The 21,327-nt window shown below is 49.4% G+C and overlaps 1 protein-coding gene across 1 annotated transcript in view; it reads right to left on the bottom strand.

Annotated features, from left to right (window-relative positions):
* The window catches only part of EFNA4 (ephrin A4), a 32,096-nt gene extending 13,282 nt beyond the window's left edge, over positions 1-18,814 (bottom strand). Inside the window, exon 1 of the mRNA XM_079958484.1 lies at positions 18,655-18,814. Within this exon, the coding sequence (XP_079814610.1) occupies positions 18,655-18,770 (116 nt within the window). The 5' untranslated portion in view covers positions 18,771-18,814. The remainder of the gene's footprint in view (positions 1-18,654) is intronic.
* Positions 18,815-21,327: the final 2,513 nt, after the last annotated feature.

Here is a 21,327-nt window from a genome sequence, read left to right as displayed (position 1 = left end):
TGTCTTCAGATGTCACACTCTGAGCAACATACCATTGCAAAAAAAGCATTTCGCCCGTTCCGAAAAAGAACGCATTTCACAGGTTTGCTGTGGTTTACATGTTCGAAAAGTCCCTGAGGGAAAATGCTGGGATTTTCCCAAAGTTAATTAAATATAATTCACAGTTCCCATGAGGCAGAAAACACCCACTCGTGGAAAGAAGGTGCCTGTAATCGCCCCCCCACCTCCTTCAACAGGTTTACCTCTCATCCAACACTGAAATGTGGTAGAATTACTCCATCGCTTTAGCAGTGCCTGACTGAAAGCAGCCAAAAAGCATAGCGGGCACTCGTGCAGAGGGGCAACCAGCACCCTCCTCAGAGGGCAAGTACTTTATAGCAGCATTGGGCATGACTAAACAAGCCAGACACATCTGATTTCAGCACTGAGAAAACATTGCCTGCCTCAGAAGGATCTTGGGTTAGAGCAGGGAGTCACACAGGGGGGCAGCGGGCAACCTCATTCTGCAAAATGGTGCTATCACTCTCAGGGGAGTTGTGAGGGATTTCTGGACTATATTGCTGCAAGTTCTTTCTGATCTTGCCTCACAGATTTTATCTTAATCCTGTGGTATATTTTACCTCCCTTTTTCCCCCCAATCGCAGCAGTGCCATCCTGTTTCTTTCGCATTCTTGACCAAAACCATTTGTCTGTAGAAGACTCTTCACAACAGAAACCTGCACCTAGCAATCCTGAAGAAGTTTCTCTCTTAACACACAAATCCAGCCCTCACGGACTTCTCTTCATCCTAGTATAAAGCCCAAGGTTTGATGATGTACAGGAAAGGACTCTCTCCAAAAGCACCCCCCAAAAAAGTGAGGGGGCACAGCCTTTGCAGGCGCCCCCCACCCACTGCTTCGATCCAGCTGCCCAGCTCTGCTAAACAAGCAGGTGTCAGCTCCGATTAATTCACGTGACTGGAAGCAAAAAGGGTCAGCGGGGAGCCCCCAGGGCAATGGGCCAACAGCCCAGCCCCAAGACAAAGGACCCCCGACTAGGAGTGATGCATCGTCGGGGAATGTGGCAGCCAAAACCCACGCATGGGCGCATGACCCCCTTGCAATGCGCCACCAGGAAGTAACGGGCATGTCTGGCGGGGATGGCTTCGGTATGTCAAAAAAAAAAAACCACGTTCACAGGCAGCCTCAGGAACCTAGGAATCAGAACTTTGGTCCGTCTAGCTCTGGCTGGCAGCTGCCCTCCAGGGTTTGTGGCAGGAGTTTCCACGGCTCTAGCTGAAGACACCAGGATTTGAACCTGGGACCTTTACAGTATGCAAGGCAGATGCTCTGCACCTGAGCTATGGTCCATCCGCATGAAACAAAGCAAGATTCTAGTCCTCATGGTGCTAAACAAAGGGCTGATTTTTAAAAGCAACAGGTGAAGCTGCCTTATACCAGCTCTACACAGACTGGCAGCAGCTGTTGAGGACGTTCCCAGCCCTTTCTGGAGATGCCAGGGATTGAATCCTGGGTGCTCTGTCGGTGACCACAAAGCATCTTTCCCTAAAGGAAAAGTTGCTACATTTCATGTTTGCCTGAAGGAACCCAAAGTGTCAGAACTCGAACTCAAGGCACGAACCCAAAGTGTCAGAACTCGAACTCAAGGCATGGACCAAACTGAGGGGTATGAAGGGGTGCTCAAGTCAAGAGCGCTTCAGCACTCCCAATCTGCATCCAAAAAGCACATGGCCGCCTGTGACAAGGAAACCACAGCAGGCCAGAACCTCCCGGCCTCTCCTAGAAAAGCTCCTCAGCCCTGGCACCAGCACACAACCCTTTTGGTCATTTGCCAGAGCTGCCTGCTAAGGCCTGCCCTAGTTGCCCCTCAAAAAGAAAGGTTTCACCGACAAAAGAAGAATGGCAGACAAAATTACTGGACTACGCAGAATTGGATAAAATGACAGGAAGGACTCGAAACCTGCGGGACCAGAGATTTACAGAAGATTGGAAGAAATATACGAACTATTTGAAGAGCAACTGTAATCAACAAATTACACTAGGAGGACTACAAGACGTTTTGTAAGGCAAAACATATGAAATATTGCAAAGAAGAGAAAGAAGAGAGATATTAGTTATGAGATTTAAATGTAATAGTGAAAGTAAGAAATGTATATTAAGTGAAAAGAATGGAAAATTTGATTGATGGAAGTCAAAAAATTGTATAAGATATAAAAGTATGTTTTATAATTGTTGAAAATGACATGTTAAAAAACTAATAATTTATTTTTTAAAAAAAAAGAAAGGTTTCAAGCACACCTTGGGTGACACCATTTTAAATTTCCCACAATGCCTCAGGGTGACACTGCCATGGCCACTTGGTGAAGAAACCAAAACAATACCAGGAGCCACAACCAGAGCTCCTCCTGGCTCTCATCCGTTCTTGAACTGCTCCTTTGCCCGCTCTCCTCAGCCCAACCCTACAAGGCGGGATAGGCTGAGACACCATGATGGGTCTGCGGTCACCCAGCGCACTTCACGGCGGAGGCCGGGGTTCAAATCCCCCACACTGTCGCAAAGCTCACTGGGCGTGAGGATCAGTTGCTGCCTCTGAGCCTAGCCTACCCCACAGGGTTGCTGCAAGGGTAAAATGGGGAGAGCCATGTACGCAGCTCCTTGGAGGGCGAGATAAAATAAAGAATAAATCCTCAGGCAGGCGGGAGGCCGTCTCGCCCACCCTGTTTCAAACCACATGCCTGTGATGCCCCTCCAGATGTTGCTGGACTACAACTCCCATCACCCCCAGCTCCTGAGCCACTGGTTTCCTGGAATATCCTAACCAAAGTCCTGTGGTCTTTTGAAGCAGGGCTGTGGCCTTCCAGTGGCTAGACTACAACTCCTATCACCTCCTGGGGCTATTCCACCATGGCGGCTGGGTCCCATGGAAGCTGTAGTCCAGCCACTCAAAAGACCACCTCTTAATAATAATAATAATAATAATAATAATAATAATAATTTATTTATATCCATCCCAGAGCGGCTGACAACAGTTCCAGCAAGCCAGCGACTCAGGCCCTGTAGCAAACTTTGCTCCTGTTTTGAAACAGATAAACGGCGTTTTTAAAAACACATTAAACAACAACATTCCCAGTTTATCATTTGGATTGACCTGTTTTGTCAAGCTCTTATTACATTTGAGTTTTGGCTTCTTTGGGCGGTGGATGCTTTTGACAGGAGTTGATTTTGTTTCTTCAGGTTTGACTCCCCGTTTTAATATCCTGCCACATAAGGGCCTCCCGTTATTACAGCACCGCACAGCCAAACAGATTAATCTGAAACTAATATGCAAACGCCTGAAACAAACAAAAACAGGAAGGAGTCATGTCTCTTCAACGTGACAGGCCTTATTCATCAGTACATCGTCCAGAAGCGGTTTGAGGGCCAGCACAATGGCGCCTTCACCTGCTGGTAAATCACAGGTGGGCCTTGCCTTCTGCCCCGCGCCAAGAGCTGGGGGTGGCAGCGGTTGCACCCTGGTGCCTCGCAGGACCGGGGCAAATGTTCCTTCCCTTTCAACATCACGATGCAACGCTCTTATCGCCATGGTGATACATCGCGATGTTGGAAAGCGGGTATCGCCCAGCCGCAGACAGAACGTAGACATCGCGGCTAATAGCCTTTGATAGCATTTTCCTCTGTGAATTTTGCCCAGTCCCCTTTTAAAGCCATCGAAATCAGTCATCGTCACTGCCTCTTGTGGAAGTGAGTTCCATAGAAGAGGATTCTGTCCTGAAACTTCCTCCATTCAGCTTTGGGGGGATTTCCACAAGGCCTGGTGTTTTTGCCATTTTTTAGCTTTTTTTTTCTTCCAGAAATCGGCAAGAACGATTTCTGCCCAGACAACCCTTCTGACTACAGTATTCCAGGAATGTCCGGGAAATTCCAGACGTATGGCAACCCTAAGATTATCCTTTTTGAGGTAAGGTGATCAGAACAGTATACGGTATTCCAAAATACGGTTGCGCCATAGATGTCACTCTTCACAACCTTTAACAACAACAATAAAAAACACAAGTGGAATTTGAGTATTCAAGAATACAGTGGTGCCTCGGGTTACCTATGCTTCAGGTTACATATGCTTCAGGTTACAGACTCCGCTAACCCAGAAATAGTACCTTGGGTTAAGAACTTTGCTTCAGGATGAGAACAGAAATCGTGCAGCAGCAGTGGGAGGCCCCATTAGCTAAAGTGGTGCTTCAGGTTAAGAACAGTTTCAGGTTAAGTACAGACCTCCGGAACGAATTAAGTATTTAACCCGAGGTACCACTGTAGCTTCCAACTTTCCCCTACTGTTAAGTACAGGCCCGGGTACATAGCAAATCATTACTGACAGCGGATATGACATCTGAATGGGCTGGAATGGCATTTAACCCCACCCCTGCGTCCAAAATATTGCAGGCTGGCCATGTGGCGAACGAGGAATCCCCACAAGAAAACCACAACTCCTTGATGCGTGGGGAGTGCGCTGCTGCCGTTGTGCACCGATTGCGCAAAAAACCGGACGGATCGGAAATGGCCAGGGTGGAGATCCTGGAAAAGGCAAGGATCGCCGCTCATTAATTAGGAGCACCAATGACCTATTTTACTGTTGTGAAGATCGATGAGATTAGATACTGCTTGCTGTCCTGGAGGAATCAAGGGCTCGAGTGGGCGAGTTGCGGGAAAACACGCGGGTTGTCTCTTGGCAGCTTCTGTTTTCGCTTTATTGCTGAAGTTTCTGAACTGGATTCTTAACGCAGCAAAGAGTTAAAACTGATGGTCAACAACTTGAATAGCCAAACCGGATTGAAGTCCATAAAATGATACTGCTTTCATAATTTTTCACCTAGCAATATATCGCGAATCATGTTTGCTTGTGTGTGTGCTATGCAAAAATCACAACATGGGAAGAACCGTGAAGCTAGCTAATTATTATTGTACTCGTTTGTTTTTTTTTAATCATTTATAACTCACCCATCTAACTGGGTTGCCCCAGCCACTCTGTTTGGCCTCCAACATATATAAAAACATAATTAAACATTAAAAGACTTCCCTATTCTCATATCAGACATGGTGATAAATCAGTTCATTGCAATGTTTAGCTGGTAATATATCACAAAGTTGAAAGCCAGCTCTATCCTTATTTCAGACATTGTGATATATCGACACAGCACAATGTTTAGCTGGTGATATATTGTGATGTTGAAAACCAGGTACAGTCAAACCTCGGTTCTCGAACGTTTCTGTTTCGGCTCCCGAACACTGAGAACCAGGAAGTAAATGTTCCAGTTTTCGAACGTTTTTCAGAACCCAAACATCTGATGCGGCTTCCATTTTGAGTTTCCCTATTTAATTGAGGCTTCCATGTTCAGTTTTCGGTTTTCAAATGTTTTGGAAGTCGAACAGTGATCCGGAACGGATTACATTCGAAAACCGAGGTTCCACTGTATTGGGCAGCCCTAGATCACAGCTATCAATGGCTACCAGCCTATTCTCTGCTGCCTCCATGGATGGAAGAAGGAATGTTTCTGAACACCGGTTGCTCTTCTTGTGCTTGGGTCACGCTTAGAAATCACAAAACTATAGACTTGGAAGGGATCCAGCCCTCTTCACTGCAGGAATCCTGCTCACAGCCATCCCTGGGTGGGTTCGAACCACCAACCTTCTGGTTAACAGCCAAATGCACTGATCCACTGTGCAACAGGATGCTGGCCTAGATGTGCTCTTGGCCCGATCCACTGGGCCCTTCTTATGATTGGAGGAACAGACCCAGTGGGAGGAGGTGTTGACAATTTCCCAGCTTTTTTGAAGGGGGGCGGATAATCACCCCCATTTGCTTTTCTCCCACTATAGGGAAAAAATAGAGGATATCAGTATCTTTTCCCCAACAGACGGAAAAGCAACTGGGGGACGGCGGAGCTTCAACAAAAAGGACCCTGTCCTATCACTGCAACTCTGATTAAATTTGGATCTGGTAGCAGCCTTAGAGAAAAACACACACACACACACCCGGCACAACCCGCATCTCATCTGACTCAACCGTGAACTGCTAAGTAAGCAGGGTGTGGAGAGGACAAACTTCACACAGAGTCAAATATTTATATAGCCAGATTTATTTATTTTTAAAGTCTATGCAACCTTGATTTTCACCAATTAGTCAAGAGCACCCGCAGACATTCAAAACAAGCTAGGTCTGTGTTACTTGTTTCGATTATTGGAAATTTAGTCACCCAACTGTCCCCACATCCCAGGAGGATCCTAATATCCAGGGTGGATCCTATCAGTGGTGTGAGTTCGGAAGTTGGCTGTCAACTTTGCACTCGGAAACCTCTTACGAGAGCGGAACCAAAATTTGCACAACGGTCTTTGAGATCCAGGACTGAGTTTTTCTATATGTGCTGATACAGTTGGGCACCATTTTGAATCAAGATGGCAGGCGGACTCTTCCCAAACTGCACTGATATCTTAGGGTTTCTTATCTTTCCCAAGCAACTCAGGTCTACGACTGCTGGTGAATTTTAACTTGGAGGAAAGTCCCACTAACTGCCATGGGACTTACTCCCACGTAAGCCAAGGATAGCATTGCAAATACCATCCACATGTAAAATGTTCTATCTAAAAAGCATGGATGGGCAACTGGTGGGTCTGGAGCTAATTCCAAAAGAACTTTGGGAAGCAACGAGTTCTCTAGGTTTGCTTTGCACCAAAAGTTCCCCGTGTTAAACCCCAGTGGAAAGTCTCCTGTTTGAAACCCAGGAGGGCAGCTGCTGCCGGTCAGTATAGACGGCACAGAGCTAGATAGATCAGCGGTCTGACTTTCAGTAGAAGGCAGCTTCTTTTTACAGTGGTACCTCGGGTTAAGTACTTAATTCGTTCCGGAGGTCCGTTCTTAACCTGAGGTGCTACTTTAGCTAATGGGCCTCCTGCTGCCGCCGCGCAATTTCTGTTCTCATCCTGAAGCAAAGTTCTTAACCTGAGGTACTATTTCTGGGTTAGTGGAGTCTGTAACCTGAAGCGTATGTAACCTGAGGCACCACTGCATATTCCTAAGAACTGTCTGTTTCAAATCCTGTGAGATGAAGAGGAGGAGAGGGAGGAGGTTGTCACACCCTCTCCCACCCAAGAATCATGGGAACTGTAGTTTACAGAGCTATAGTTCCCAGCACCCTTTAAAAACCACCATTCCCAGGATTCTTTGGGGAGCAGCTATGTGCTTTAACTGGACCCAGGCAAAGAGAGAGAAAGGAGGAACAGAAACAGAGGGAAAGGGAACCCCAATTTGGGGTCTGAGCCTCCCCCACTGACTTCAGACCTGCCTGCTGCTGGCATGGGTCCATCACGCCACAGAGACAACCCACAAGGGAATGTAGTTCGACAGCAAAAAGCTTGCCCCACTGCCCTGCAGCCCAAAAAGTCTGGCTAGGATTCGCAGCTACTAATGTTTGGCGAGATGCAAGACAGCCCAGGTGTCAAATTCTCAGATACGGGAAACTTTTCCCCAAATCTCAGCCGTCTGAGGCTTGGGGGCAGCCTTGGTTTCAAGAGCCAAGGAAACACACTTCTCAGAGAACCTTGTCTAGTATTTCTTCCAGAGTTCTGCAGCTTTAGAGCCAGGGGTTTTTTTTTTGGGGGGGGAGGCAGTTACGCCTTTGCCCTCGCCAGGTTAACGGCACCTCTGGAGTTGCTGTTGTTTTACTTGCATGAGAAGCTTTGTAAAACAGCAGCAGCAGCCACCTCACAATGACTAAACAGAAGAGCGCTCAAAGCCCAGATTAAGAGCGGAGCCAAGGCTGCGAGGGTTTTGCAAGAGAGGGTACAAAGTTCGGAAGCGGGCAAATAATAGGCCCCTTTTAAAATAGACGTGAGAACCGAGTTTGCCAAACAGGACGTGCTGTTTGTTTCTTATCCAGAATCCTCAACCTAGATGTTGGTGGGGTGAAGGAGCACAAGGAGCGGAGGGTTGCCACATTCACTCACCCCATAGAAGCCACCAAAAATATAGACATGTACATGATTGGTGGGTGGACAGAGAAGAAGAATGTAGGTGAGAAAGTGTGTTTGTTTGTTTGTGCATACGAAGAGAAGTGTGTAAGAGTGTGCGTGTTTGCTTCAAAGAGCATGGGTGCGCGCATACAAGCGCATGGCTGCTGTGAATTCTTCAAAGCACCAGGGTCTGCACATGTATGCAAGTGGGCATGGTGCCCGCCAGACATTGTTTGTCTACTCCAAACCCTATCACCCTTGATCACTGGCCTTGCTGTTTGGACCGTCTAGCATGGGTAGGCAAACTAGGGCCCAGGGGCCAGATCCGGCCAATCGCCTTCTAAATCCGGCCTGCAGACGGTCCGGGAATCAGCATGTTTTTACATGAGTAGAATGTGCCCTTTTATTTTAAATGCATCTCTGGGTTATTTGTAGGGCCTGCCTGGTTTTTTTTACATGAGTAGAATGTGTGCTTTTCTTTAAAATGCATCTCTGGGCTATTTGTGGGGCATAGGAATTCGTTCATTTCCCCCAAAAAATGTAGTCCGGCCCCCTACAAGGTTTGAGGCACAGTTGACTGGCCCCCTGCTGAAAAAGTTTGCTGACCCCTAGTCTAGAGGGGTTGGGAGCTGGGGGCACTGTCATACAGTGGTTCTGCTCCTTCCTTCTGGGCCGTGTTCAGAAAGTGGTGTTGGGGGATGAGTGTTCAGACCCCTGGGCTCTCACTTGTGGGGTGCCTCAGGGTTGCGTCCTCTCCCCCATGCTTTTTAACATCTATATGAAGCCGCTGGGAGAGATCATCAGGGGGTTTGGGCTTAGTGTTCATCAGTATGCGGATAATACCCAGCTCTACCTCTCTTTCAAGTCGAAACCAGTGAAGGCGGTGAAGTGTCCGGAGGCAGCTGGAGGATGGATGGCGGCTAACATATTGAGGTTGAATCCTGATAAGACAGAAGTACTGTTTTGGGGGGCCAGGGGGCGGGCGGGTGTGGAGGACTCCCTGGCCCAGAACGGGGTAACTGTGCCCCCTGAAGGATCAGGTGCACAGCCTGGGAGTCATTTTGGACTCACAGCTGTCCATGGAGGCGCAGGTCAATTCTGTGTCCAGGGCAGCTGTCTAACAGCTCCACCGGGTACGCAGGCTGAGACCCTACCTGCCCGCGGACTGTCTTGCCAGAGTGGTGCATGTTCTAGTTATCTCCCGCTTGGACTACTGCAATGCGCTTTACGTGGGGCTACCTTTGAAGGTGACCCAGAAACTACAACTAATCCAGAATGCGGCAGTTAGACTGGTGACTGGGAGTGGCCGCCGAGAACACAGCCCTAAACGGCTCCACCCCCATCGTTCAGCCCAGACACTGAGATCCAGCGCTGAGGGCCTTCTGGTGGTTCCCTCACTGCGAGAAGCAAAGTTACAGGGAACCAGGCGTAGGGCCTTCTCGGTAGTGGCGCCCACCCTGTGGAACGCCCACCCATCAGATGTCAAGGAAATAAACAACTGTCTGACTTTTAGAAGACATCTGAAGGCAGCCCTGTTTAGGGAAGTTTTTAATGTTTGATGCTTTATTGTATTTTGTTGGAACCGCCCAGAGCGGCTGGGGAAACCCAGCCAGATGGGTTGGGTATAAATAATAAAAATTTAGTAGTAGTAGTAGTAGTAGTAGTAGTTTGGAGGGGACCAGGGTTTGAGGCTGTGTTTCAGAGAGGGTGCACGTGAGAGTTGAAAGGGATTTTCTTTGTGGCAGGGGGAGAGGCAGTGAGAAAGGGCAGATAAGTTTTTCGGAAGAGACCCAGAACGCAACTACTTTTGGTCCTCCAGACCATTGGCATAGCTGGCCAGAGTGGCATTCTTGAAGGCAGCAACATGTACCGTCTCTCGCAGCAGTGAGCTGTATTTTTAGCACACACAAACACAATCTCAACCGAAGGGTTCTTCAACATTAAAGCCTCACAAGCAAATAGCTGGCTGTTTTGAAAGATGAAGATGTATCAACAGGGGCAATGGAGACTGAAGTGGAGTAAAAAGGCACGAGAAACAGAGGGAATTTTCTTTTGGAATTCCCCCTGTGCAAATCTGCTTGCAAAAAACCACCACAAATTTATATACTGTCTCTCCTACCTTTTCATTCAAAGCTTAAAAAGGAAACCTACACCCATAAAAAGAATATAATATATATATATATGTCAATATTGCACTTTCACACAAGCACACACCAAAAAAACCCAAAATGCTCAAGTTTTCTACAAAAATGTTCTGGATGATCCCTTCCATTTCTTAGCTCTGCTCAGAACTAAATCTCACTGAGTTTAATGGGTCTTACTCCCAGGTAAGTGTGAACAGGACTGCATCCCAACCACACCACCTCAGCTGGGATCATTGGGCTGGATGCGACCTAAATTCAAGCCTAGAATAAGCCCATACAGAGGTAGCATGCATAGGGCCCTCCAGATATTTGCTGGACCACAACTTGATAATTTCTATACTTATGCTCAGCACAGGGAAAGTGAAGAGCTTTTCTCCCTCTCCCCCAACACTAGAACTCATGGACCTCCAAAGCTTTGGGACAGATAAAAGAAACAACTTTTTTACATGGTACATAGTTAAACTGTGGAACTCACTGCCACAAGAGGAAGTGACGGCGACCATCCTGAATCCTGCTGGGTGGTTTTCCACAGACATCTGGTTGGCCACTATGGGAACAGGATGCTAGACTAGATGGGCCACTGGCCTGATCCAGCAGGACTGTCTTTTTTCCCTATGAGTTGAAGTCTGACTATATCAGAAGGGCACCACTCTGGCTACACTTGCGATAGAACTTCAGTTAGTCCCAACGGATCTGCTCTAAGGATAATTAAATCTCGAGGCAATCCACAGTTTGCAGATTTATATTCCTTTCTTAAGAATAAAGAAACAGTTTTTTGTTAAAAACACACAATCTCCAACAATGAATTCTCTAAGTCTCTGCCTAGGGTCCAAATGAATATAGTGAGTCTGAAACTGAAATAGGCTGCGGGTTGCAGCCCAAGAATTCTTGGTCTGAAGGAGTAATTCTGAAGTAAGTCACACTGAATTAAACAGGACTTACTCCCGAGTAAGCACGGGTTCCCAAGGAAACGTGCACAGAATCTCACCAAAGCAAGGAATCTCCTGGAATGTAAACGGATCAGCAAATTTTAGTCACTGCTTTCTTAGGCAGGCAGGCAAATGTTAACATCCAAAACTCCGAATGCGAAAGAAACACAAGGAGACTCCATTCAACGCCAGCAATTTCAATCCCCAAAGCAGCCAACCAGAGGCTTTCAGAAAGCTTCTAGAGGTAGTAAAGGTAAGGGGACCCCTGACCATTAGGTCCAGTCGCGGCTGACTCTGGGGTTGCGGCACTCATCTCGCTTTATTGGCCGAGGGAACCGGCATACAGCTTCCGGGTCATGTGGCCAGCAGGACTAAGCCGCTTCTGGCAAACCAGAGCAGCGCACGGAAATGCCGTTTACCTTCCCGCCAGAGTGGTACCTATTTATCTACTTGCACTTTGTGCATTCGAACTGCTAGGTTGGCAGGAGCAGGGAATGAGCAACAGGAGCTCACCCCGTCACGGGGATTCGAACCGCCGACCTTCTGATTGGCAAGTCCTAGGCTCTGTGGTTTAACTCACTGCGGGTACAGAATGCTGCAGCGAGGCTCCTCACGGGGTCTCTGCCATGGGAGCATATTCACCCAGTGCTTTTCAAGCTGCACTGGCTCCCGGTGGAGTACAGGGTCAGATTTAAGGTGCTGCTTTTGACCTTTAAAGCCCTTCACGGCCTAGGACCCTCGTACCTACAGGAGCGCCTCTCCCGGTATGCCCCACGGAGAGCCTCAAGGTCCATAAATAACAACACCCTAATGGTCCCGGGCCCTACTGAAGTCAGATTAGCCTCAACCAGAGCCAGGGCCTTTTCAACTCTGGCTCTGGCCTGGTGGAACGCTCTGCCTCATGAGACCAGGGCCCTGCAGGATCTGATTTCTTCCCGCAGGGCCTGTAAGACAGAGTTGTTCCACCTGGCCTTTGGCTTGGAGCCAATTTGATTCCCTCCCTCCCTCTCTTTTTTTTTTCCTTTTCCTTCTCCTCCTGCGATGAGGCTACATTTTAATATTTTAATGTTCCATTATTTTAATGTTGTATTTTATTTTTGTTTTTAAGTTGTAATCATTCATCTTGTTTTTATTATTGCTTGCAAGCCGCTCTGAGCCCGGCCTTGGCTGGGGAGGGCGGGGTATAAATAAAAAATTATTATTATTATTATTATTATTATTAACCCACAGCGCCACCCCTACTCCAAAACAAGTAGGCTCCACTGAGGCAAAAAGCCAATCAAATTAGCTTCGCCCAAACTTCAAACCTGCACATTACAAATTTACATCCAAGAGTTTCGAGCTGTACCTGTTAGAACAGTTACTCAGAAGGAAGTTCAGCGAGTTTGGTGGGGCTTATCTCCAGGTAAGTGGGTGATGGTCTGGGATAGGAGCAGTGCCATTTCAGGCCGGGAAGGTGGGACGTGCGCCTGATTGAACATTCTTTGGTACAAAACTATCCTGGTACTTAGAAAGCTAGCATCTCAGGGGAAAGGGCAGTCTTGGAAGTTTCTGCCTGACACACTACATTTCTAAGTGCAAGGGGTTAAAAATAAACATTACACATCCCTAAGGCCACATTCACTCCACACGCTTAAAGCGCTACCATACCATTTGTAAAAAAAAAGTCATGGTTCTCCTACCTGCCAAAAATAAAAATTTTAAAAAATCATGGGTACTGTATTTTGTTAAGATTCATTATGAGAGTTGTTAGGAAACACGTTTCCCTGAGCTACTATTCCCAGAGCTCCTTGACGGCGAAAGCACTCTGGGAATTGTAGCTCTGGTGATATAGTAGATAGATAGATAGATAATTTATTACGGTCGGAGACCAGCTTATAAAACACACTTAGGGGTACAGTCCCAGAAGGAAAACAAACAATCAAAACATTGTACAACAATAAATTTAAAATTTATAAATGCGATAAGTGTATATAGACCCTTAAAACTTTAAGATAAACTACTGCAGAGAGATGAGCTGGTAATATAGTGGTACCTCAGGTTAAGTACTTAATTCGTTCCGGAGGTCCATACTTAACCTGAAACTGTTCTTAACCAGAAGCACCACTTTAGCTAATGGGGCCTCCTGCTGCTGCCACGCTGCTGGAGCACGATTTCTGTTCTCATCCTGAAGCAAAGTTCTTAACCTGAAGCACTATTTCTGGGTTAGCGGAGTCTGTAACCTGAAGCATATGTAACCTGAGGTACCACTGTAGCTCCTCTCAGCACCCTGAACAAATTACAGCTCCCAGAATCCTTTGCAGGAAGCCATGACTGGCGCCACAGGGCTTCAAATGGATGGTGACCTAACTCAGGCCCAGTCGTTTCCAATGGCTCTACTCTCAAAGAGTACAATTTAGTTTTGATACAAGCCGTGGATAATATATATACATATACATCTGGGCGGGGGAGAGAGGGCAGAGATAGATTCTGGACAGACGAAAGGAAATGCTTCTTCTTCGCGTGGCTCAGAGTTAAGCTACGGCATTAGCTATCCCAAGATGTGGTGAAAGCCACCAACTTAGATGGCTTTAAAAGGGGATTAGGCAAAATCCTCGGAGAAGAAGTCTATATCGATGGCTACGAGACAGGATGGCTGAAAACTACCCCAGGATCAGAGACAGGGTGCCTCTCAATACCCGCTTCCAAGCAAGGAGGCTTTTTGCCCCATTCAAGTTCGTTTTTGCCCCCCAGGGGCTTCCCAGAGACATCACTGCAGAAACAAGGACGCTGAACCAGCCAGGAAGCTGCCCCACAGAGTCAGAACACTGACTAGCTCCATACTGTCTACACTGACTGGCAGCAGCTCTGCAGGATTTCATAGAATCAGAAGGGACCAGAAGGGCCATCTAGTCCCCAGGAATCTCTGACACAACGTGGTGCTTGAACCCATGGCCATGAGATTTAGAGCCTCATGCTCTACTGCAGGGGTCAGCAAACTTTTTCAGCAGGGGGCCGGTCCACTGTCCCTCAGACCTTGTGGGGGGGGGGCCGGACTATATTTTCAAAAAATAATAATAAGGAACGAATTCCTATGCCCCACAAATAACCCAGAGATGCATTTTAAATAAAAGCACACATTCTACTCATGTAAAAACACGCTGATTCCTGGACCGTCCGCGGGCTGGATTTAGAAGGCAATTGGACCAGATCTGGCCCCCGGGCCTTAGCTTGCCTACCCATGCTCTACTGACTTGAGCTATCAGTTCAGGCACGGCTCTCTCTCCCAGCCCTACCTGGAGATGCCAGGGATCAAGCTTGGGCCCTCATTCCTTCTAAAATTTACTCAAGATTCTAGTCCTCATGGTTCTGTGTTAAAGGCTCAAACATCTAGACGAGTTAGAAAGTGGCCTCATCCTGAGTCAGAGCATTAGGTCCACCCAGTTCAGTACTGTCTACACCAGGGTTTCCCCAAACTTGGGTCTCTGGCTGTTTTTTTTGGACTACAGTTCCCACCATCCCTGACCACTGGTCCTGATAGCTGGGGATGATGGGAGTTGTAGTTGAAAAAAAAACAGCTGGAAACTAAAGTTTAGGAAACCCTGGTGTACACTGGCCAGAGGCAGTTTCCCAGGGTTTCAGACAAGGATTTCTGGGCGTCAGGTTGGCAACCAAGTTTAAAAGCCTCTGCCTTAGTCTATAGCTAATTCCGTTTCCCATTTGCCTTTCTCCTCCTTGCACACTGGGACCAGCGAAGCGTCGCAAGGGCAAACAATGCAAGCATCGTGAGCGTTGGAAGGGATCCCACGGGTCATCTAGCCCAGTGTTTCCCAACCTTGGGCCTCCAGATGTTTTTGGCCTACAACTCCCATCATCCCTAGCTAGCAAGACCAGTGGTCAGGGGTGATGGGAATTGTAGTTCAAAAACAGCTGGAGGCCCAAGGTTGGGAAACACTGATCTAGCCCAATCCCCCAGCCAACAGACGTCCTGTTATGGCAACCACAACCTAGGTTGAAGGTGGCGCCTAGCTTACGAACCCGAGTTTCTAGCACTGGTTCACGCCCTGCCCGTGGGCCTCTGAACGGCCAGTGGGAGGACAGGATGCGGGCCTGGATGGGCCTGATCCTGCAGGGCTCCCCTTAGGAGCACCAGGGAGGACTGCCGCCTCCAGTCTTCTCATCTGGCAGGCCAATGTGGGAACAGGATGCTGGGTGAGATAAGGCCTTCGGCAAAGGGGGGGGCGCCTTCTGGCATTCGTACTGCAGGCCTCTAGCAACACAGGCCAGACTCAGGTTGATGATGATGATAATAATAATAATAATAATAATAATAATAATAATTTGTTATTTATACCCCGCCCATCTGGCTGGGCTTCCCCAGCCACTCTGGGTGGCTTCCAACAAAATATTAAAATACCGTAATACATCAAACATTAAAAGCTTCCCTAAAGAGGGCTGCCTTCAGATGTCTTCTAAAAGTCTGGTGGTAGTTGTTCTCTATGACATCTGGTGGGAGGGCGTTCCACAGGACGGGTGCCACCACCAAGAAGGCCCTCTGCCTGGTTCCCTGTAACTTGGTTTCTCGCGCTGGACCTCAGTGTCCGGGCAGAACGATGGGGGTGGAGACACTCCTTCACATATACTGGACTGAGGCCGTTTAGGGCTTTAAAGGTCAGCACCAACACTTTGAATTGTGACTCCCATTCTTGCGAAAATGAGTGATATGGTGGGGGGGAGGAATAAAAGTGCAGGTCCAGATTGCACAAGCTGGCACGGTCCGGGGGTGTGTGTGCCTTTCCCAGCCTCCCAAAGTGCGTTTGGAGCTCCCTCTCACCCTGCCATCCTTCCGCGGGATTTATAATTCCGATTGGGCCGCCCGCCAGCTCCCCCCTCCATGGCACTCCCAAGGCCGCTCTGGCTAGGCCCGAGACCCAAGCGCCAACTAACCTGACTCTCCCACGCCAGGGAAAACAAAACAAGCAGGAATGTTCCTGTGTAACTCTGAGCTCCCACCCTCCTTCTCCGTGTCCCGTCCCCCCCCCCCCCCCCGCCAGCCAGACTCGCCCCGACTCGCCCCCTCCGCCTCCCCGGGTGGGCCCCACCAAGGAAGGAAAAAGGAGGATAAGCTTGACAACAGTAAAAGGGAGAGAGAGAGAGAGAGAAGGAGATTAGTACCAGGGCCTGGGCATTGCCACACAACACAGAGTGCTTAAAATTGTGCTGAGCTGAGGCGCCCCATTCACAAGGCCCAAGCTCAACCCTGGGATCGATGGCAGGCAGGCAGACAGAAATGGTTCCTGTGCATGTGCAGAGTGCACAGCAGAAAAGCAAAGGGGAGGCCTTCCGGAAAGAGTTAGCATTGCTTTGGAAAGGGAACTCAAATGCGTTGAAAAGCCAGATTTGAAAGTGAGCTAGCCTTTTCCAATCTCAGTTTTTATTTACAGTGGTACCTCAGGTTACATACGCTTCAAGTTACATATACTTCAGGTTACAGACTCCGCTAACCCAGAAATAGTACCTCAGGTTAAGAACTTTGCTTCAGGATGAGAACAGAAATCGTGCTCCGGTGACGCAGCGGCAGCGGGATGCCCCATTAGCTAAAGTGGTACCTCAGGTTAAGAACAGTTTCAGGTTAAGAACGGACCTTCGGAACGAATTAAGTACTTAACCCGAGGTACCACTGTATTTGTTTTTTTCAATTTGTTGCTTCTCTCTTTCTCCAGGAAAAATGAGACATGGGTGCCATTCCTTAGGGACATCCAGAGTCGGCTCTTCCCCTTTCTCATTCGTGGGATTGGAAGAAGTTGGTCCATCTAGGTCAGTATTGTCCACACTGGCTGGCAGTGGCTTTCCAGGGTTTCGGGCAAGGGACATTTCCAGCCCGACCTGAAGATGCCAGGGACTGAATCTGGCACCTTCTGAATGCCAACCAGATGCTTTGCCGCTAGACTCCAGGCCTACGAACCCTTGCCATAAAATAAAGACCCCAGTCCTCAAGGTTTTAAACAAGAACATAGGAAACGCCCTTCTGTGAAGTCAGGCCATTGTTGTACTTAGCTCAGTATTGCCTGCACTGACTGGCAGAGGCTCACCGGGGATTTAGGGCAAAGGGGGAGGGCACCTTTTCCCAGCCCTACCTGGAGATGCTGAGGATTGAACCTGAGAACCTTTGCAGGCAAAGCACGGGCTCAAAGACAGAGCTCTGGCCCGTCCCCTAAAAATAAATCAAGATTCCAGCCCTCATTGTTCCAAATAAAGTGCTAGGAGCATAGGAAGCTGGGTTACTCCTAGTCGGATCCTTGTTCCATCCAAGGCAATACTATCTACAATGACTGGCAGCAGCAATCTAGGGTTTCAGGCAGCAGAGAGGGTGTTTGCAGAATCATAGAACTGTAGAGCTGGAAGGGACCCAAGGGTCATCTAGTCCAACCCTCTGCATTGCAGGAATCTTTCGCCCAACATGGGGCTTGAACCCACACAACTCATGCTCTCCTGACTGAGCTAAGAGCCTTAAACTACCCCAGGCTGGGGGAAAGAGGCGGAATGAACCTATAGCATGGCAGAGCCCCCCGGATAGTGAATGGCTGTTAGGGGTCACTTTTGCCACTGGGGTCCCAGAAAGCTCTCCCCCCCCCCAGCAACTGTCGGCAGGAGCAAGGGCAAACATCACCCACAAGAGAGGCCCAACAAGCAAGGACAGGCACCCAAGCCTCCGGGCACCTGTAGGGCACAAGACCGGGCAAGACTCTCTGGGGAGAGAGAGAAAACAGAGGCCAAGGCAGCAGCCCAGCCTAAAGAGGTTCCGCCAGCCCAGCCAAACTCTGCCACCAATGCCACGCCAACCTAAGAAAATGTGGGGGGGGTTTTTTAGCCTGGCAAGACTCTCCTGCCAGGTAGTTCAAGGGGGAGACACCCCCTTCCTCCCCACATTAACTGGATGAGCAACACCCCCTCCAAAGGCCAGCTGGGGGGGGGCGGGGAAGGGGAGAAGGGGGGCAGAGGCGACTTTTTCATGGAGGGAGATTGGGGGAAAGGGGGGCGGCACCTGGGAGGCCGCCAGACAAAGAGATGCTGAGCGCGCAACACGAAGCCAGCTCGGAAAGGGGAGGTGGGGGAGGAGAGGCAAGCCCCTCACCCCTTTCTCTCTCTCCCCCCCCCCCCAGTCCCATCCCACCGGCCTCTTTAACCAAATCCTGCCCGGGGGAGAACGAGTTTAAGAAGGGCCGGCGAAGCCTTGCAGGACCTGAACCCCATTTATTTTGGGGAGGGGGGTGTAAGAGGCAAGAAGGAACGAAGTAGGGAATCGGCACCTTTCTCTCCAGTCGAACAACAGAAAAAAAAAGAGTCCCGTCCAACAAACCGCAAGCGAAGATCCGGAAAACTTGAGGATTTTTGGGAGGAGGGGGCGCACGGCGGCAAAGGCCCCCGAGGGTCGCAGGGGCCTGGAGGTGGGGCAGGCGGGTGCGTTTCTGGGAGGGATCGGGGTGCAGGTGAGGCCTAAACGGGGATCGACCCAGATCCCCGACCCAGATCCACTGGATCCCTCCCTCCCCATCTTTTTCTTTTTTTCTTTTTCAAACACTTTCGGTGCGGCTGCGTTACCTGTGGTTGCTGGCGTTCCAGTAGACGCTGTGGCGGAGGCCCCGCACCTGCCGGCCCAGCAGGGCCCCCCAAAGCACCAGCAGCAGCCCCCAGGGCAGCGCCCCCGCCGGGCGCATCGCTCCGCCGCCCCTGCCGAGCCCCCCGTCGGGGCAACTGGACGGACTGAGCGCGCTCGATCGGCCGGAGGAGGGAAGCCGAGCGAGGGGAGGGGAAGCGAGCGGGGGAGAAAGTGCTGCTGCTGCTGCCGCCGCCGCGGCCACGCCCCCAATCGCGGCCAGTTCTAACTTCCCACCAATCAGAGGCCGGGGCTCGGCGCGGATAGTAGCAACTCGGAGCAAAGGAAGAATGAAAAGAAGAAAGGCAGGCGGGGGGGGGGGGGAGGAGGGAAGTTCGGAGTTAACCCCTCGAGGCCCGCGCCGCTTCGAGAAAAAGCCCCTTTTCTCTCTCTATCTCTCTCTCGCTTCATTCACCCGGCGGAAGTCTGGATGGATGGATGAATGGGTGGGAGGGGTTGCCAACGTTGCCGGCTCGCCCCTGCTCCGGTGCTTTTGTGCTCGACGGGCAGATATTCAGAGAGCGTGGCACTCCTTTTTTTGGGGGGGGGTGGATGGTTGCGGGGGGGGGAGAACGCGATTTCGGGACATCACCCCCCTCACACAAATATGCAGGGGTGCCAACTTGGAAAAACTAAATGGCGGGCCAGGTAATCGATCACAAAGACGTGGCACACGAGCACCATTTCTATGGCAATGCCCATCAACTTGGGGGCCCCCGGACCCCTCAAATATTTTAGGGGGGGCGAAGGGGTCTCTTTCCCTAGGAGTTTGGCTCCTATGCCCAGAAGGCGGCGCAGGATGAGGATCTGTTGTGTGCTCCCTCTGGCAACCTCAGAAGCCAGGACCACTCCGAAAACGGGGATTATTTATGCATTTGTTGCTACACTTGTTGTTGTTGTTTATTCGTTTAGTCATGTCCGACTCTTCGTGACCCCCTGGACCAGAGCACGCCAGGCACTCCTGCCTTCCACTGCCTCCCGCAGTTTGGTCAAACTCATGTTCGCAGCTTCGAGAACACTGTCCATCCATCTCGTCCTCTGTCCTCCCCTTCTCCTTGTGCCCTCCATCTTTCCCAACATCAGGGTCTTTTCCAGGGAGTCTTCTCTTCTCATGAGGTGGCCAAAGTATTGGAGCCTCAGCTTCAGGATCTGTCCTTCCAGTGAGCACTCAGGGCTGATTTCCTTCAGAATGGAGAGGTTTGATCTTCTTGCAGTCCATGGGACTCTCAAGAGTCTCCTCCAGCACTAAAATTCAAAAGCATCGATTCTTCGGCGATCAGCCTTCTTTATGGTCCAGCTCTCACTTCCATACATCACTACTGGGAAAACCATAGCCTTAACTATACAGACCTGGAGGATGAGGATCTGTGGTGTGCTCCAAAACCCTCTGGCAACCTCAGAAGCCAGGACCACTCCGAAGACGAAGGGCTGTGAGAAGAGGACACTGAACGGGATGGGCTATTGGCCTGATCCAATTGGGGTCCTTCTTATTCCTCCATCCCTTATTTAAATCATAATGCATCTATCTCACCTGGGCAGATGGGGCTCGTCGACCTGGGAAGGGACCCCATGTAGGAGGAGAAGGAAAATTCTGGTTCTAAACCTTTGCTGCCTTTGCGGCTATACGGATTCATGAGTAAGGCTTTGGGAGTAAACCCCGGGGGGGGGGGGGCGAGGGAATCCATACCTGCTCCCTTGTAGGATATCTCAGGAGAAGAAAAGGCTCAGGAGTAAACCCTACACAAATCTGGAGTCCCTAAGTCAGTTGGATGGCACCTTGTACGCCTCCTTCCTGCAATTCTCGCAGCCAAGCTGGTGCCAAATGTCTTGCTCTGCTTTCCTCGGTGCCACCTCAGTGACACTGAGATGGGGGTCTTGTCTGGGCAGCCCAGGACCTTCAGACACATAAACCATGTGCATAAACTTCCATAAACCAGGCCGCAGGGACACCTTTCCACGCCCCCCCCACCAACCCAATTGTCCTCATCAAATCATCATTTTATCATCACCAGCTCACATGCGTAATTAATCCTCCAGGCCAAGCAGAAAATTTGGAGTGGTTTTGAGACTGATCCTGAGCACAACATATTGAAGTGTTTAGTGTGATTAAAGTTTCTTTTCTCTTCCACAGGCCCAAACTCTCAGCAATAACAGAGTCGTGTGTGTGTGTGTGTGTGTGTGTGTGTGTGTGTTCTTTTCCCTTCTTCCTCAACTCCATTATAGGATTCAGTAACCCCAAATTCTGTTACTGGGGCAGCCAGGTTGGGGTCTCCTTCCTCCCATAAAAAAGGAAGAAGAGTCTACTGGATGAGGCCCAAGGCCCATCTAATCCAGCATCCCATTCTCATAGGAAGTTCACAAACTGGTCCTGAGCTCAACGGCAAATGTCTATGCTTGCGATCACCAGGCATCATTTTATAAATGTTGATCGTGTTGTGACTTATTTGCCTTTTCTCTCAATTAAAAAGTCTCGAATGCTGCAACTTTTTCTAACAGGGAAGGAGTTGCTCCTTGAATGAATTGATTTTAGAATGTATTTCAATTAACAGATTGTGATTTTATGTAAACTGTGTTACTTTTACTGTTGTTAGCCACTCTGAGCCTGGCTTCGGCTGGGG

This window comes from Podarcis cretensis, assembly GCF_951804945.1.
Source record: "Podarcis cretensis genome assembly, chromosome: 16".
Lineage (NCBI taxonomy): Eukaryota > Metazoa > Chordata > Lepidosauria > Squamata > Lacertidae > Podarcis > Podarcis cretensis.
Note: the sequence above shows the minus strand (reverse complement) of the source record. Positions and strands in the feature narration are given on the sequence as shown.